At 34.8% G+C, this 19,869-nt stretch overlaps 1 protein-coding gene and 1 long non-coding RNA gene across 2 annotated transcripts in view; both read left to right on the forward strand.

Annotated features, from left to right (window-relative positions):
* Nucleotides 1-7,019, forward strand: part of LOC111044154 (glycerol kinase) — a 39,508-nt gene extending 32,489 nt beyond the window's left edge. The window contains exons 10-11 of the mRNA XM_039424700.1: nt 2,596-2,801; nt 6,813-7,019. Coding sequence (XP_039280634.1) covers nt 2,596-2,801; nt 6,813-6,958 — 352 coding nt within the window. The 3' untranslated portion in view covers nt 6,959-7,019. The remainder of the gene's footprint in view (nt 1-2,595; nt 2,802-6,812) is intronic.
* A 243-nt stretch (nt 7,020-7,262) lies between these two features.
* LOC120350585 lies at nt 7,263-16,756 on the forward strand. Its single transcript, XR_005570914.1, has 3 exons — nt 7,263-7,275; nt 8,314-8,349; nt 11,619-16,756. It is a non-coding gene; the product is annotated as an uncharacterized LOC120350585 (long non-coding RNA).
* The last annotated feature ends 3,113 nt before the right edge of the window (nt 16,757-19,869 follow it).

Raw genomic sequence — 19,869 nt, forward strand, 5'->3', positions numbered from 1 at the left:
AACGAGGAGGTGTTGAGGAGGGTTGGGGAAAGAAGGAGTCTGCTGGATGTGATAAAGGGAAGAAAGAGGAGATGGCTGGGACATTGGATGAGACGGCAATGCTTGTTGGTGGATGCCATGGAGGGGACCATTCAGGGAAGAAGAGGAAGAGGGAGAAGAAGATACAAAATGTTGGACGACATCAAGGAGGGGATGAGCTACTATACAACGAAGTGACTGGCAGAGAATAGAAGAGAGTGGAGGGCTGCTGCCATATAGAAGGACCTGCTTACGAGCAGAAAACTACAGACAGACAGATCAACATTCATTTGCTATCCTTGTCTGTCATTAAACAAAGCAGATAGCTTTATTATTTTCTAGCTCTGCACTGTTGTTAAATATTTTGTAGACTATCTATAAATTATTTAAAACTAAGAAATTATTAAATCTCACAATAGCTTTATTCAACACAAATACACAATTACAATACAAATAAAAAACAATGCAATCAAAATACAAATCTCTAATAAAAATACTAAAAATAGGCTTCATGTTGGGGTGTGCTGAAATGAAAGAAAGTAGGAAAAATACCTAGCCAACTATGGTTTACCATGTCAAACTTCAATTATTATGAAAATTTAGGCCTGTTATTGAAGCAGTGATTAGAGTTTATAATTCCTATTAAATAATGAATTACTATGGGAATATCGGGATTACGGTAGGAGTGATAGCTCTGGGTGAGTGCCAAACTTTCTAGCTCAAAACTTTTCACCCGACCGATACCCTAATTAGTGATCATTTGTTATAGTAAAATTTATAAAATTAGCAGAATCTTATTGGCAGGTTATATCTGTAGAAATAACATTTTCATAAAATGTACAGCATATTTACAGCAAATATGTTTTTGACGATGTAGAAATATAATTAATTAAGGCAGATAATAGGCAAAGCTGTTCTTCCATCTCTATTCACTGTCATAATAACGTGGACCTCACTATAGTCTATCCATTCGACAAAGCCGTTGGTACTATCCTTTTCTAGGTCCACAACAATGCTAATTATGTTTTCGACAGCGTAGAAATATAATTAATTAATGTAGAGAATAGGCATCGCTATTCTTCTATCTTTATCCACTGCCATTATAACGTGGACCTCACTATAGTCTATCCATTCGACAAAGCCGTTGGTACTATCCTTTTCTAGGTCCACAACAATGCTAATTATGTTTTCGACAGCGTAGAAATATAATTAATTAATGTAGAGAATAGGCATCGCTATTCTTCTATCTTTATCCACTGCCATTATAACGTGGACCTCACTATAGTTTGCACAATAAATGAGAAATTGATTAGGTAACAAAATATGGTTGTTTATCAAGTTTCCATGACTTTAAAGTGATAATTAGAGATCTTCTACCACTACCCCCATCTGTCTGATGCAGTTGTTTGGATTGAATTTTGACTTTTTGTATGCCGTAGCTGTTTTGTGGCAAAAGTTATTGATTGATTGATGTGTTGTGGCTGCACCGTGTGAACTGGTTGATGTGTTGTGGCTGCACAGTGTGATCTAATTGATGTGTTGTGGCTGCACTGTGTGAACTGGTTGATGTGTTGTGGCTGCACAGTGTGATCTGATTGATGTGTTGTGGCTGCACCGTGTGAACTGGTTGATGTGTTGTGGCTGCACAGTGTGATCTGATTGATGTGTTGTGGCTGCACCGTGTGAACTGGTTGATGTGTTGTGGCTGCACAGTGTGATCTAATTGATGTGTTTTGGCTGAACAGTGTGATCTGATTGATGTGTTGTGGCTGCACAGTGTGATCTGATTGATGTGTTTTGGCTGAACAGTGTGATCTGATTGATGTGTTGTGGCTGCACAGTGTGATCTGATTGATGTGTTGTGGCTGCACAGTGTGATCTGATTGATGTGTTGTGGCTGCACAGTGTGATCTGATTGATGTATTGTGGCTGAACAGTGTGATCTTATTGATGTGTTGTTGCTGCACAGTGTGATCTGATTGATGTGTTGTGGCTGCACAGTGTGATCTGATTGATGTGTTGTGGCTGCACAGTGTGATCTGATTGATGTGTTGTGGCTGCACAGTGTGATCTGATTGATGTGTTGTGGCTGCACAGTGTGATCTGATTGATGTGTTGTGGCTGCAGAGTGTGATATGATTGATGTGTTGTTGCTGCACAGTGTGATCTGATTGATGTGTTGTAGCTGCACAGTGTGATCTGATTGATGTGTTGTGGCTGCACAGTGTGATCTGATTGATGTGTTGTGGCTGCACAGTGTGAACTGATTGATGTGTTGTGGCTGCACAGTGTGATCTGATTGATGTGTTGTGGCTGCACAGTGTGAACTGATTGATGTGTTGTGGCTGCACAGTGTGAACCGATTGATGTGTTGTGGCTGCACAGTGTGATCTGATTGATGTGTTGTGGCTGCACAGTGTGAACTGATTGATGTGTTGTGGCTGCACAGTGTGATCTGATTGATGTGTTGTGGCTGCACAGTGTGAACTGATTGATGTGTTGTGGCTGCACAGTGTGAACCGATTGATGTGTTGTGGCTGCACAGTGTGATCTGATTGATGTGTTGTGGCTTTGCAGCGTGATCTGCGGCATAACAGAGGAGACGTCGAAGGAGAACATAGTGAAGGCGGCACTGGAGGCGGTGTGCTTTCAGACACGTGACATCCTGGAGGCGATGAACGCCGACTGTGGCATACCCCTCACGAGGCTGCTCGTCGACGGCGGCATGACCATCAACAACTATGTCATGCAGACACAGGCCGACCTGTGCGGTATACCTGTCGGTCAGTATCACACATCATAGAGAAAACTTGGCACTTATTCAGTTTTGTATCAAATTATGGTGTTGTGTATCAAGTTGAGATTATACTGTATCATATTGTGTTGATACTGTATCATGTGTGGTGATACTTTACTTTATGTGGCTCTACAGTCCATGAAGAACTTTGGCCTCCTCAACATGTCGCCTCAACGTCTCTATCTTGTGCTCTCTGCCGCCAGTTTGTCACTACCAGCACACGTAGATCACCTATCACGTCACAAATCCATCTTCTTGTCTCAATCACTATATCATCCATCATTATAACCGGTCCTCTTTTTTCAGCTATTCTCACTACATGACCCAGCCATTCGATTTTTCTTGCTTTTATGGTGCGTATAATATTTTCTTCCCTGATTTGTTCATCTATCTCACAATTATATCTGCCTCTCCATATACCTTCGTCACATATTGGACCCCAAATTCTTCTGTCTCTCAAAACATCTCATTGCTCTAATTAAGTTTGTAGTGTGAATGTTAATGTTGTGGAACTTTTCCATAATTGAATAGACTTAGAACGTTGTCAATAGTCTATTCAATCATCTCAGTGCTCTTTTATCTTTGCTCATAATCGTCCAAGTTTCAGCCCCATATATTACAACCGGCTTTACCAATGTTTTGTATATTTTTTCTTTTGTTTTACGGGCGATAAGTCTGCTCTTGAAAATTTTTTGGTTGGCAAAATAAGCTCGGTTGCCCATCATGATGCGATTGCATGTGTGGTGATACTGTATCATATGTGGTATATGTCATATGAATAGACAGTGGCAGAAACAAATAAAAGAGAGATAAAAGCAATTAAACAATTCATACATGTATTTTCATGTTTTTGAGCCAGAGTATGGCCTCGTCATTTGCTACATTCAATTTCTGTAGCCCTCCCTGGAATCTTGACAAAGAACACTCCGTAATGATGTGGTTCATGTTTTGCTCCTGACCACATTCACAGAGAGGGGTGTCTGATATGCCTCATCGATGCATGTTTTTTGGCATCTCCCCTGTCCTGTTCTGAATCTGTTCAGTCTCACCCTCCCCCCTCCACACCTGTCGAGGCAGCTTAAACCCATTCACCCTCCTAGTTGGATCATCAACTTTGTCCTTGTTTCTCACTGAAACAGGTTGCCAAGCCTCGGTTCACAGTTGATATGTTTGAAGGTTTTCTGCCTGTGGGCGGATCTGCCAAAAAGGTTTTATGAATTTGAGCCTCAGTGGAGTAGTCAAATCCAGAAGCAGATCTTTGTGAATTGGAAGCTCTTTTAGCTTGCAATCATAACATGCAACTTGCAACCACATCATGTATGGTGATACTGTATAATATATTGTTGATGCTGTATCATGTATGGTGATACTGTATCATATTTTGTTGATGCTGTATCATGTGTGGTGATACTGTATCATTTATGGTGATATCCCATTATATAGGTCGTTTATGTTCCAAATTTGAAGCCGATTTCTTGTTAACTCACTCTTGTTAACCCTGTCGATCAGCGTCACCATAGAGAAAACTTGGCATAAGAAGATATCCCATGGTTTGTACAATTCATTCAAAATTTTGGAAGTGTTGTATCAAATTATGGTGTTGTGTATCAAGTTGAGATGATACTGTATCATATTTATTGATTATTTACCCAATGATTCACAAAACACAATTCATTAAAATGATTAGGGAAGGGCCAACATACACAGCCCAAAACTTCTCCTTTCCTGAATTTTTATATTGTGTTGATACTGTATCATGAGTAGTGATACTGTATCATTTATGGTGATATCCCATGGTATAGGTTCGTTTATGTTCCAAATTTCAAGCCGATTTCTTTTGAACTCACTGTCGACTAGTGTTATTACGGTTTTGTCCGGGTAGAATATAATTTTTATTGACCGAGCGAAGTAAGGTCCAAGATTCAAGTCGACGGTTTGGCATTTCTCTCAATGTTTAAATGTTTGAATGTTTAAATGTTGATATGTTGCGCATTTACGGCGAAACGCGGTAATAGATTTTCATGAAATTTGACAGGTGTGTTCCTTTTTAAATTGCGCGTCGACGTATATACAAAGTTTTTGGAAACTTTGCTTTTCAAGGATGATATAAAAGGAAAAAGGAGCCTCCTTCATACGCCAATATTAGAGTAAAAATCAGACTATAGAATTATTCATCATAAATCAGCTGTCTAGTGGACTATAATACTACCCGTTCAAAAACATGCAACATCTTGAAAATGTATCTTTCCATCAACGTTAGTAGACAGTTCACTATAATACTACCCGTTCAAAAACATCGAACATCTTGAAAATGTATCTTTCCATCAACGTTGTAGACAGTTGCAGCCAGACCTGATAACAGCGCTCACACTCACATTCCGGGACGACACGTCACGGTACGATAGGAGAAACAGCTCTATGTTTTTTTAGGATTTCTTCTAGACATTTTAAATTGATAAATTATCTATTAATTTTTGAGAAAACATAACAACAGGTCAATGTAACTTACTGAGCGCGAGGTCTACTGTTCACAGAACTACTAGTATTTTGTTGATACTGTATCATGTGTGGTGATCATTTATGGTGATATCCCATGGTGTAGGTCGTTTATGTTCCAAATTTCAAGCCGATTTCTTGTTAACTCACTGTTGACTATTGCTATTACGGCTTTGGCCGGATAGAGGAAAGATAGCATAAGAAGATATCCCATGGTATAGGATGTTTATGTTTCAAATTCCACTGTCAATACACGATGGTCCTAGTAGTTAATTTTCGTGAAGCTATGTGACGCTGGTAGACTCTTAGGCTTTAGGGCCGTTTGCACAGTATAGATTGCTAAACTCCATTAAGTTAATCTGAAAGTTTAAACTTCAATCGGTTTTCTCAGTGCATTTACTAATCCAGTTTAAGTTAAACTAGTTTAGCGTTAAGTTGGTAATCGTTTATAATATCAGGAAGGGTAATTTTTACAGGAAATTTGCTATTTGTTTACAAACAATCAGTAAATTGAGGTTATTTAGCCACTATTTCCTGGTTCAAAATCCACAGAGCTGTAAGCTGTACGGTAATAAAAGTGAAAAGCGATCAAGAAATTATTCGAAGAATGATGAAATGCTATATTACTATTAGAAACAAACTTCTATTTAGTTGGCACCAAAAAATATAATCCAGAATGTAAGATAAAAACCTCATTTTGTTATGAAAATATACTTAAATCTACTACGGTCTTCCTCGTTTCTTAGAAATCTCTCAAAAGCAAAATATCTCAGTTATGTGTTATTAAAAACATGTTTTCTAATCAAAGACCACTGATAAAAAGTGTCTTATTTTCTATCAAGTGGTTTATTAATCAAATACTAAATTGACACTTGCTTTACTCAAGAAACAGTTAAAAAAGTCTCTTTATCATCCCAGAAATTTTAATGATTTGTCTTTTGCCCAATTTTTCTCAGTTCCAAAATTTCTTCGCAGTCATTTATCTGTGCTATATCAATCGAATCAAAAACTTCTATCAATTCGATCAATAATGATTCACTATAACCTAAATAATTATTATCGTCTACAGAAGCATTAAAAACAAACGTCGAAAAATAATTTACTATTAGCTGTTTCCCCATCAAATCTTACAGATGTCCAGTTAATCCAAATTATTTGGTTTAAACCTCCTGTTTTGGAGGTTTAAACTTTCCCAGAGTTTAAACTGATACTGCGTAAACGGAATATTTTAGCTTAAACTAAAAAATCCAGATTTGGTTTAAGCTTTAGCTTAAACTTACACTGTGCAAACGCCCCTTACAGTTGTGAATTTTAATGTATGTTCTCTAATTATTTGATTGATTGATTTAGTATGCTCTCTAATTGAATATGTGTTTACTTTGAGCAGACAAAAAGCAGTATAGACTGTGAGTTTTTTGTCATTTGTAGCTTTTCAGTTGTAGAGTTTAGTGTGTTCATTGATTTGTGTGATGTTGATGTGCTGATGTGTGTTGTTTTGTAGTGCGCCCGGTGATGACTGAAACGACGGCGCTGGGCGCTGCTATGGCGGCCGGGTGCGCGGATGGCATCAAGGTGTGGGACATCCATAACATCCACGCCGTGCCCAACGACACCTTCCATCCATCCATCACCGAAGACGGTAATTAATCTCAAGCATATTCATGATATCATATTATTATTGCTTTATTGAATGATAGACAAGGATATTGTGAGGTCCACGTTATAATGGCAGTGTGTGATTTGCAATGGTGTTGCTCCCCTTGTCTATCATTCATGAAAGCAGATGGCGCTATCTCTTTCACGCTTTGCGATGTTGCCACATCGTTTATCAACAATGTAGAAATTCAACTAATTGACAAAATATTTAATCTCAATCATGAAAATTTATTATTACATCTTTAAAAAATATATTTTCTTGGCAAATAAAATATGATTAACTATTTTCAACAATAATGATTCCATACGTAAGTTTTTTATAGTTACTTTTTAAAGCAGCTCCTAGTTACTTTCTATATTGTAGTTGCTTTGAACATCTTCATAGTTACTGGTCCTATACTATAGTCCTGCTACTATTATCAAATGCTATACATCACACCCATGAATTTAAATTAATAATTATTATTAAACGAAATTCCAATTAAATGCTGTTAATCACCCCGAAGACTTCTGCTACTGCAAATATTGACAACAGGGTAAACAGCCAGTTGGTAATTCGATGAGCGCTACTATTCAAAAATTATTTGTCAGCCCAGGAATCAAACCCAGTACCTCCTAATTGCCGGTTAGGAATGCTTACCCTAACATCAAACTGCTAATCTCTGGATAGCAGCGCTCATTTTATACGAAGCCAATAGCGGCCAGCCAGTCTACAGATAGAAATAAATTGGAAGTTTCATTTGTTAAAATGCTAATAAATGAATAATTATTATTAAACGAAATTCCAATTAAATGCTGTAAATCACCCCGAAGACTTATGCCGCTAATCGAATTTCCATCTAGCTGTTTACCCTTTTGTCATTATTTGCAGTAGCAGAAGTCTCTGGGGTGATTTACAGCATTTAATTTGGATTTCCGTTTAATAATAATTAATTATTCATTAGTATTTGAATAATTGCAATATCAAAGTTATTTCCATCTGTGAATGTAGTTTTATCCATCCAGTATAGGTCTATAAGCAGTCAAACCATGTAGTGTTATTTATTCATTTACTTTTGCAAAGACACAAATAAAATCAATTGATTCAAGTTATATTATTTGAGTTTAATCTCACTCCTTGGTTAAGTGATAGAGTGGACATTAATGTGCAAACTTCGCTACGTCAACAAATAAATGAGTCATTCTATTCTATTACTTCTGTGAAATTAAAATCAGTTATTATATAGCATTGTACGAGTCTTTTAAGCATTCGAATATTTTAAAGTATCAATAGGCAACATTGTTTTAAACTAGTCTTAGTTGAAACTTGGTGTAATTGCTGTATTTCTGTTTCATTTGCTACGTAGGATCTCTTCAAAATCTGCCACCTTTTCCAAATAATGGTAAGGGTAAAGCATGAGAAATTAGCACTGTTTTTTGGTGTAAATAAAATAACATCAAACTTTTCCTACTGATTGATCATTCTAACAAACGAATCTATAGAGTGATTCACGTTATAAAGTTGGCTATCCTTGTCTGTCATTGCACAAAGCAGATAGCTCTATCCTTTTCTATAGTGAGGTCCACGTTAAGGTACATTTTCGTTTGTGCGTAAATTTCCGCAGTAGACGAGACAAGCATTGTTGACATTCATATTGTCCAAATTTCAAGTGTGCTAAAACAGCTGATCAAATAACTTTTCATTATTTGTCTTTATTATTAAAGAATTAAACATTTCTAATAATATCAACATATTGCAATTTGAAAGTATAAAAAAGTATAAGCACAACCTGTCTCATTAAAACATAATTGAACATAATCTTTTAGGTTATGTAGACAAATTGAAATCCACCCAATCTGAGATTCTCTCCCTGTCGTGGTCGACGACGGCATTTACGCATAAATGAAAACCCAGCTTTCTAATGCCAGTGTTTGATTAGCAATGGAATTTCTATCCTTGTCTATCATTCAACAAAGCTGATAGCGCTATCTCTTTCTCGCTTTCTCTATTGCCAGATCGTTTTTCAACAAGGTGGAATGAATAACTAATTGAAATGGAGTGAATTTATTATTGCCAAAAATCACATACAAATACTTGTACAATACAATCACTAAAGTATGCAATATACAATCACCTACAAATAGACATTTATTGTAACTTGCACAACAATAATTATCAATGTAATCAATCAATGTAATATTCGGCACTGCCAACATAAGAGTCCTTGTGTTAAATAATTAACAAAGTATATCATCTTAATTATGAAAATTCATTATGAAAGTATTGAAAAATATAATTTATTGCTTAATAAAATATAATTGATTATTTTAAACGAGAATTAACAGTCAATATTACATCAATAAACTTGTATCAGCTACGGTCTATATAAGGCATTGACAAGACAGAGGATCGGCAACGTTTTTCTCCACTGCAATTATTACGTGGGCCTCACTATTGCATTAATAGTTTATTCTTGTTAATCACTATAGTTCCGCACTGTTGTTAAATCTTTTGTATACTATAAAAAGATACAATGAACTCCTTGAGATTATGTTTAACCAATTTTCATTTGTTCAGTTTTAAAATGCCCCCTCTCTTGACTGTGGAAGAAAGAGCCGAAATAGCAGCTCGTTATGAGGTCTGGGGATCTGTGGTGCGAGTACAAAGGTGGTGGAGGGCTGAACGAGGGATCCATGCAAAACTGGATGCAAAAAAACTGAGTTCTTTCTTAAGAATCGTTGCAACAGAGTAATGTGAAAGACCACTTTCTCGAGATCCTTGACGCATTGATTTCTAAGGCTCCTCATGAACATTTCACAAACTCTGTGAACATTCTCTGCTGTCCTTGACGTTGATGGTCTTACTGAATGTCTTGCATCTGCGACACTTCCTGTTGTTAGTAATTTTAAATGAGAATTTTTAACAGTTTTTGCATCCAGTGTTGTTGCATGGATCCCTCGTTCAGCACTCCACCACCTTTGTACTCGCACCACATATCCCCAGACCTCATAACGAGCTGCTATTTTGGCTCTTTCTTCTACAGTCAAGAGAGGGGGTCTTTTTAAACTGAAGAAATGAAAATTGGTGTTAAACATAATCCCAAGGAGTGCTCTATCTAACAATTGTAGTCCTAATTCATAAATAAAGAAATTATAGCTGTATAAAAATAGGGAGTGACTTTCAGACACTCTGTATGTCTAGCCTACTTATTTTTGTACCTACTGTATATGTTTGTTTTTTTTATAACCCATGCATTTGTACTGAAGCATGTTGAAAACAATCTAATATTTAACCTGTGATTGAATATACAATAAATCTGTTCCATCAGAATATTTCACTCAAATACAATATTCCGATTGGACATGAAGTAAGGTTAAGTATGCTTCCATTTCCACTGTAATGTTTTCAGATTTTGGTTTCCTTGAATGACTTCTAATGCTAACAGTATGGCTAATAATACATCTAACTATTAAGGGCGGATTCCAACATCTGGGACACTAACATACTAAATAAACTTGGGACACACATTAAGCTTCGGTTAACGTGTGTGGTTCTTTGAACCTTTGGATACTTGAATCCGTCCCTTCAAAAACATAACATAACACAGTCTCACTATAGATTTACTATAATCTATACTATAATTGACCGAGCAAAGTGAGGTCTAAGAATCAAGTCGACGGTTTGGCATTTCTCTTGATGTTTAAATGTCTATATGTTGCGCATTTACGGCGAAACGCGGTAATAGATTTTCATGAAATTTGACAGGTATGTTCCTTTTTTAATTGCGCGTCGACGTATATACAAGGTTTTTGGAAATTTTGCATTTCAAGGATAATATAAAAGGAAAAAGGAGCCTCCTTCATAAGCAAATATTATAGTTAAAATCATGCTATAGAATTATTCATCATAAATCAGCTGACAAGTGATTACACAGACGCGTGGAGAAGCTAATTTATTGCTGTATTTCCATAAGGTCTATAGTTTCAATCAGGTTCTTGTGGATGAGTATACTGCGTGAGGTCTACTGTTCACAGAACTACTAGTAAAGAAAAGAACTAGCTTACACACGTACAGGATAGGAAAACTGTTTGACGCATTATCACGTCTGAACTACTGGACTGATTAACTTGAAATTTTGCGTATAGATTCTTAATAAACCGAGGATGGTTATTGGCCTATTTGAAATTCTTCAATATTTTATTACGTCAAGTTTTCAGTTTATTAAGTTCTAGATCCTTGCGGACCACGGGTTACCTAGTCTATAATAGGGAGTCTATAAACGGGTTGCTAGTCTATAATATAATAAAACTTGCCTTAGACACGTACGGGATAGGAAATAAGAAATTAGGCTAACTTAATATTGTCAGAATTTCTTATGAATAGCACGAATGCTCTCTATTCCCCCAACGTTGACAATTTGCAGTGAATCGCATTATAAGTATTTTTTTCTCTATTAATCTTGATGAATTTCCAAATTTGGGAAAGAAACCGTTTTGGGCTTTAATCCTGTTATTCCTTTCCCAATCATTTATAGTTAATAATGATATTGTATCTATAAATTTATAAATAAATAAATTATTGTCTTATCATTTGATTATTTTTTATCAGTGTTTCTGTATCAACTCGATATTTTCCATTAGATTGCCTTGTTCAATTTGTTGTTTTAATCAGTTTCAGATATCAGCAACCAAATAATTTCAGCGATTCCAGCCGGCTTTTTCATTTTGACGAGTGTGGCGCTGCTGCACATCGCCAAAAAAATGAAATGCAGATGAAAGTGCCTCACAAAAGCCAAGAATGAGATGAAAAAGGCAGAACGAAGGCAGTAGGAAGAGAAAAGGAAAGAACAAAGTGCCACTTTGATAATAACCAGTGTGAGCTTGAACTAGTCCGTTTATTTATTGAGTATTTATTTGATATATTTTAGGCGAAGCGTGTATTTTGATAGCTGTCATAGATTAGTGGAAATAGGTTGTGCAAAACAACGCTTATTATAAATTATTGCTAAGGCTTATTTTGTTTGTTTTATGAGGCAGAATTATTGATGATCCAATTCAAAAGGTAATAGTTGGAAAATTTAAATTCTAGGATTCGATTCATAAGGTTAACTGCCCATTAGTTTGCAAATACACATTTCAAGATTTGTTCCAAAAGGTAATAGATAAGGTTCTGTTAGTTTGAAAACTGCAATTTTAGGATCCGATTCAAAAGGTCAACTGCCCATTAGTTTGCAAATATACATCTCAAGATTCGTTTATTATAAATTATTGCTAAGGCTTATTTTGTTGGGTTTATGAGGCAGAATAATTATGGTTAATCCATTTCAAAAGGTAATAGTTTGAACATTTAAATTTTAGGATTCGATTCAAAAGGTTAACTGCCCATTAGTTTGCAAATATACATTTCAAGACTCGTTTCAAAAGATAATAGATAAGGTTCTGTTAGTTTGAAAACTGAAAAGTTAGGATTCTATTCAAAAGATTAAATGACCATTAGTTTGCATATATACATCTCAAGATTCGTTTCAAAAGGTAATTGATAATTGTTTGTTAAGCCAGGTTTACACGTGGGTGGGCCATGTGAGTCATGTTTCTTTTACCGTCCTTATAGTTTATATTAGATTGAACGTAACTTGGCAAATACATGATGTGTTCATCATAAGTTTGTAAAGGTCTGTTTAAACAGGTAGAATTTATAAGGACGGAAAAAGAAGCATTTTGTAGTTAACTCTGGTGTAAACGTGGCTCAAATTGAAAAAATTAACGTTAGGTTAATAAAAGAAATTGGATTGATTAATGCCCGTATGCAGATAGGCTCAACTCACACTTAAGCGATTCAGGTCGAGAAGAGACTCGACTCTAGTCGAGAGCATGTGTTTCCAAGTGTCACTCAGACCAATCGATTCTAGTTTCGAGTTGAGCCATACTCAGTTAAACGGAGATATGTCAGCTGTTCGTTTAAACCCCGAATTTAAACGTGGTTTAGCGTTAAACGTTGGTGCATATGGCCGTTATACAGTCGAAAATTTAAATGTAAGGTTCAGTTGATTTCAAACTATAAATTCCAAAAGTTGAAAGAATGTTCGTATAAGTTGATTTTAAAGCAGAAAATTTTAAATTTCAAGATTTGAAAGATTTATGCCTGGTTGCAGTGTCGTCACATAAAGTTAAAAACAGGCAATTAACTCATTTACGAAGCCATAAATTCACTTTCTGTTGCACAGATGACAAAGTAAACTATAGCTCCCATAAAAATAAAAACGCCCAATTAGACACATGATTTCGTTGCACAGTCGTCAGAAAGAGCTTATTTATGTCTCCAATAGCTAAAAACGGTCAGTCAAGTTATGGGCCCGAAGTCGTGCTGTCCCGCCAAATACATTTTAGAGGTTGTGTTAGCTTTTTTTTGAAAGATGTTTACGAAAATCCATCTGTATATAAGTAAATTATTTTTTCTCTCCCTATGTTTTTTCAAGTTGTTTATAGCCTCCAAATCGCTAAATATGGTGAGAAAACTCGCCAAAAGCCAAGAGTCACCACATTGTTCATCAATTTTATGTGAGGTCTTTTAGGTCTGTTCACAGTGATGTCGATTGAAACTTTCCCGATTCCAAGACATTAGTTGGATAGAAGTGTATACGGAAAAACGTTAATAGATCTACAGTGTGACTTATGTGTGATGCTAATTTGAGATATAGCTAAATGGGCTTCGGCAATGACCAACCATTTATGTCAGTGATTTTAAACTATGTCTCACTTAGCTATATTTGATTTTATGTAACAACTCTGCAACCGGGCATTAGTTTTGTTTTTAGCAGAGTTTGTACAAAGATTGATCAGCAAAGTGAAATTAAGTTTAAACGATTAGCACTCGTTGAATTGAAATAATAATTGATGTTATTTATAAGGAATGTTAGAAGTTTGAAGAGGATATCACTTTGAGAAGCCTATTATTGTTATCTTAACTTGAAATAATCGTAGTTGAGAATAAATAAAAAATATAACAGTTTCAAGAAAACAATGAAATATCATACCAAGCATTCATTTAATCGCTAGATAAATCAAATTATAACTTTGGTGATAGATTCATTTGAAACTGTCAGCATTGGATAAATGGGAAGCATTGATGCTATTCATTGAGGAATGCTGACAGTTTCAAGTAAATCTCACACTATGAAAAATTGAAAATACTTGAAATACTAAAATGAATTATTAGATTTGCGATTGAGTTCTGTTAAATATCTGTTTGTAGGTTACTAATAATACATTAAACTCAATAATTATATGGTGCAGTTTAATAGAATATAATAGAAGAATACAGTAGTTTCGGCCATTTTTTCTGTTAAATTGGAAGAAGTTTTTGTAGAATTGTTTTGTTTAACAAAAAAAAAATTATAAAAGATGTAGTTATCAGTGTAGTTCAAATTCTTCAAAAAATCAGTTTTGAAGAGTTGAATTTCTATGAAATTTCCTTGTATTTGGATAAGATTTGAATTATTACTCTTGTTTTCTATAAAAAATAATTGTGTGTAAAAAATAAAACCACAATTAATAATTAAAGTGTACAGGTTGCGGTATATTTATAATTTCCAAAAAAATTGGTACCAATTTTACAAGTTATACAAAATTGATACAATACGGTACAGTAATTCATATATTTCATAACAATATGTAGGCTCATTCCAAATTTTAAATTCACGATATTATAATGATGTGAGAAATATTTTGAATAATAGTATCTTACGTCACAAGGACGGGAAGGGGCCTTTTGCAGGCGAGAACGATGTTTCTAGTCGAGGCATTAGCCGAGCACTGCAAAAGACATTCAGGTCCAAGTAACGTACACTATTTTTTGTCATAATAATCTAAAGAAGAGTAATTGAGAAATAGAAAACATTACCTGCTTGTGCTGAAGTTACTACATGCATTCTATAAGCATAACCTAGTTTACAAATTCTGAATTTTGTGGAAGTTGACAAAACTTCCACCTGGAGTGCTGAAGGTGTTTTTTGTAGCAGTTTTGCTGTTCCTATTTCGGAACTAGGAAGCTGTAAAGAAAACATATGGTTTCATTACAGTAGAGTATGCTGTAATGAGAATCATATGTTTTTTGTTCTGCAAACAGCGTTTTACCGACTTGATTTCATGCATGAGCTGAGATTGAATGACTATGACAAAAAATTATAAACATTTTTTGGTTGATGGAATCTCTTAGCGGAGGCTAGCTTAGCTGAAAATTTCGCATCGAATTGCCAATTTTGAAACTTGATTTTTTTCAAATATTTTGTTCGATTGATAAATCAAGGGGCAAGACATTTTTATTTAAATAAATCGAAGTCTACTTATAATATTAAATAATACAATATTTGTATTTATTCAAAAATATAACTGGAGGTTCCGAAATATTATTTACAATTGAAGTTGTTTACATTCCTACTCACTGCACTTGTTTATAACCTTCTAATCAATCAACGTTTTTGATTATTTTTTCAATGTTATGCACTCTATTGTAAAAATATTATGTTTTCAATGCACACTTTTGTTTAAAATGCGTCCCTCACCATATTTATATCTTAATAATTTTTTTGAATAATTTTTAAGAACTTTTCAATGCTCAAATTTTAAATTTATGGTTTATAAAGTTCTGCAAACTATTTGTATTTGTGCTGTCTATCAACGAATTAGAAAAATTGTTGACTGAGTTTATTTCTCAATTTTTTTGTTCATTTTATAGAATGTAATAATTATTTATTGTGCTCATTAGTTCGACTATGTACTTAAAGGTAGTATATACCTAAAGGGATTATGTACTTGAAGTAACTGTATTGTAGTATAAGTTCTTATGTACAGGTTCGGCAAGAAACTCTTACATTTGTGGAAAAATTATGCAGAGTTTTAAGGTTTTAAATATTTTGTAAACGTTACCAAGTCATGTGTTTTTCCTGTGTAATGTATTTTATCTACCTGTATTGTCCAGTCTTTTTTATAGTAGTATTTGTATAAGTTCCTGAAAGCGATTTATATGCTATAGTGAGGTCCACGTTATAATGGCAGTGTTTGATTAGCAATGATGTTGCTATCCTTGTCTATCATTCAACAAAGCGGATAGCGCTCTCTCTCGCTTTGCCAGATCGTCTTTTAACAATGTAGAATTAATAATTAACAAAATATTTCATCTTAATTATGAAAATTTATCATGGAAAAATATAATTTCTTGCTTAATAAAATATAATTGATTATTTTCAACGAGAATGAACAGTTAATATTACATCAATAAACCTGTATCAGCTACCGGCATTGACAAGACAGAGGATCGGCAACGTTTTTCTCCTATTTTTCTCCACTGCCATTATAACGTGGACCCTACGAATATTTCGAATGATTTTTCCATCTCAAACTTGTTTCAGTTTTTTAGACTGTAATATTTTTCAATACTTTGTTTTTCTTATCACAGAATTCAACTATCTAAATCAATCTTTTTGAGATTCAGCCCAATTTGTCAGTATTTATGCTATGAATAAGGAATACTGACAGAAGTGAATCTCATTATAGAGTATATAGCTTGGAGAGCAGTCTTGATAGTTTTTTCAGATTAGTCTCATAAATATTTTCCAATAAATGTTATTAGTTTCAATATACTTTCAACAAGACTGAAACAAACTGAGGTATAGATACACAGCGATACCGGCACATTTTATCCACAATATTCAAGTTTTTCCCAGCGTTTTTGTTGGATTATTCATAGAACCGTCTAATTTTAACTTTATTTGTAAATTTTACCACACAATAAATACCATATCTCATTGTGAATGCTGTTTGTTATATTACCTATCGTAGATCCTTGGTAATTTAGTAAAGAAGTTACTACAAAAATCAATATCCCACCCTATTCCATTTATTTATTGTCTGTAACTTCTAACAGCTCAATCGAAAATCAACGGCAACCTCTTGCTAAAATGGCTAAAAATAGACACATTTTGGCCAAGCCACATGAGGCCTTTTTGCAGTCGACATGACAGGAAAGAAGCTCACTTGATATACCAACCCAATCTGAGAGCATACTGTTCTGCCATGCCGATTGTGAACCCACCTTGTGTGGCTTGGTCCTTATGCGCCTTAAGGCTGTGCAAAGGCTAAAAATAAACTTTTTACTCGTAATATTTTTCAAAGTTTTTTGATTTGTATATATCATCAAGCTATCAAAATGAAAAAGTTTTCTCAGGAAAAATGTTTTTTATGATTATTACTTTTTGAGATATGAGCGCCTCAAGTTTAAATTTTTGGGACAGAACATTTCAAATTCGGTAAGAGATAAATCCATGAGATTTAGAGGATAGATTCTTCATGCTATTGTTGATCTAGTAAAACAAACATTTTCTGAAAATAACAATTTTCGGATAAGTTATTCAATTTACCAAAAATAACTCAACTAAAAGTTATTTTTGGTTATTTTTCTGAACTGAATAACTACCTTGAAAATTTATATTTCCAGAACATTTTTGTTCTACTAGATTAATAATACCATGAAGAATCTATCCTCTAAATCTCATGGATTTATATCATACCAGATTTGAAATGTTCTGTCCCAAAAATTCAAACTTCAGTCGCTTATATCTCAAAAAGTAATGATCGAAAATATGTTTTCCTTAGAAAACTTTATCATTTTGATAGCTTGATGATATTATACAAATAGAAAAACTTTGAGAAATATCACGAGTACGTAGAAAGTTTACTTTTAGCCTTTGCACAGCCTTAATCGCCAATGTGATGACATATTATTGTTCCTCTCGTCAAGTAGGCCTACTATCATTCCTCATCCTGAGAGTTCAAGCGATTTCTTTTTTTGACCATCTTTGCAAAAATCCTTGATGTTATTCATGGATTTCATGAAAAATGCAAATCTCTCAGATTTGGTTGATATTCGGACTATGGATAGAGGTTGACCTAACAAGTGTCGTGCTATAATATGAGACTTTTCGCTACAATACAGGGTGAGTTATTCACTCAAACATGAAATCTTCCCCCCACTCACAGATCAGAGAAATCACTCATCTTCAAAAATTGAAAATACACATATGGGTTCAGGAGATATGGACATTTTTGTAGAGTTTTTGAAAATCTTAAAATGGCTGAAACTTTGAATACTTATAATGGTTGATGTGAGGAACACGGATCTGCAAATTGATTTGAGAAATTCATAACCGTTCAGGAGATAATGGCAATTGAAAATGTTATGTTTGCAGCTGTACTCTATAACTCACTCTGTATAGTTGTGAGAGGAGCCAAATGTGGCTCCGACATTCCTCAGGTCAAGCACTATCTATGGCCATTTGAAAATTGGCAAATTTTTATTTCACTGCTGCATAATTCACCCTGTATAGTAGCTGGGTGCTGGGGGTGCCAAATTTGGCTCCGACATTTCTCAGGTAGAGCTTCTTCTATGGTGAAAATTTCAGCCAAATCTAAAATACTATTTTTTCACTGTTCCGAAACGCACGATGATTAGTCGATGGTTTTTCTCATGAGATATGACCATTTAAAGTTCAAAGCTTCTTCTTCTTCTTCACGATGGTTATTCCATGGATTTCATTAATTTTTTGTGAAAAATGAAAATCGCTCAAACTTTGTGATCTTATGGTATTTGATGCGAGAAACACGGATCTGCAAAATTTTTGCAATATTTCTTACCGTTCAGGAGATGGTCATATCTGAGATACTTTTTGTTTCAGTGTGTTTCACGATAGGTTAGTCCATGCATTCCATAAATTTTTTGTGAAAAATAAAAATTGCCCAAACTCTGTGATCGTATGGTCTTTTATGCGAGAAACACGAATCTGGAATCATATTCGCAAAATTCCTTACCGTTCAGGAGATATGACCGCATTCGAAAATTTTATGTTTGCAGATTCATAACTCACCCTGTATAGTAGCTGGGGGTGCCAAATTTGGCTCTGACATTTCTCAGGTCGAGCTTCATCTATGGTGCAGATTTAAGCCAAGTCTGAGATACTTTTCGTCTCAGTGTGGTCCATGGAATCCATCAATTTTTTGTGAAAAATAAAAATTGCTCAAACTTCGTGATCTTATGGTATTTGATGCGAGAAACACGAATCTGGAATCATATATGCAAAATTCCCTACCGTTCAGGAGATATGACCATTTAAAGTTCAAAGCTTCTTCTTCTTTTTCTAAAAATAAAATATAAATTCTTTATGAAAAATAAAATTGCTCAAACTTTTTGATCTTATGGTCTTTGATGCGAGGAACACGATTCTGGAATCCGATTTGCAAAATTCCTTACCGTTCATTGAATATGACCGTTTTGAAATTTGCAAATTTTATGTTTGAAGCTGCATAACTCATCCTGTATACTAGCTGGGGGTGCGAAATTCGGCTCCGACATTTCTCAGGTATAGCTTCTTCATCTATGGTGCAAATTTCAGCCAAATCATAGATACTGTTTTTTCACTGTTTCAAAACGCACGATGGTTTTTATCATTTTTTTGTGAAAAATAAAAATCGCTCAAACTACGTGACCTTATGGTCTTTGATGCGAGGAACACGATTCTGGAATCCGATTTGCAAAATTCCATACCGTTCATTGAATAAGCCGCAAATTTTATGTTTGAAGCTGCATAACTCATCCTGTATACTAGCTGGGGGTGCCAAATTTGGCTCTGACGTTGATCAGGTCTATGGTGCAAATTTCAGCCAAATCTGAGATAGCCTACTTCTGGTTTTACTCAAAAAACTTTCATGGAGTTTGTCATGAATTTGGAACTGAACGGATGGTCTGAAATGGTTGATTTTGTAACCAAATGATAGATATTGAAGAGACAAACTCAGGCATATTATGATAAATTTGAAAATATATACACATGGGTTCAGGATTCAGGGCAAATTGATACTGAATTTTTGACACG

This window comes from Nilaparvata lugens, chromosome 3 (assembly GCF_014356525.2).
Source record: "Nilaparvata lugens isolate BPH chromosome 3, ASM1435652v1, whole genome shotgun sequence".
Lineage (NCBI taxonomy): Eukaryota > Metazoa > Arthropoda > Insecta > Hemiptera > Delphacidae > Nilaparvata > Nilaparvata lugens.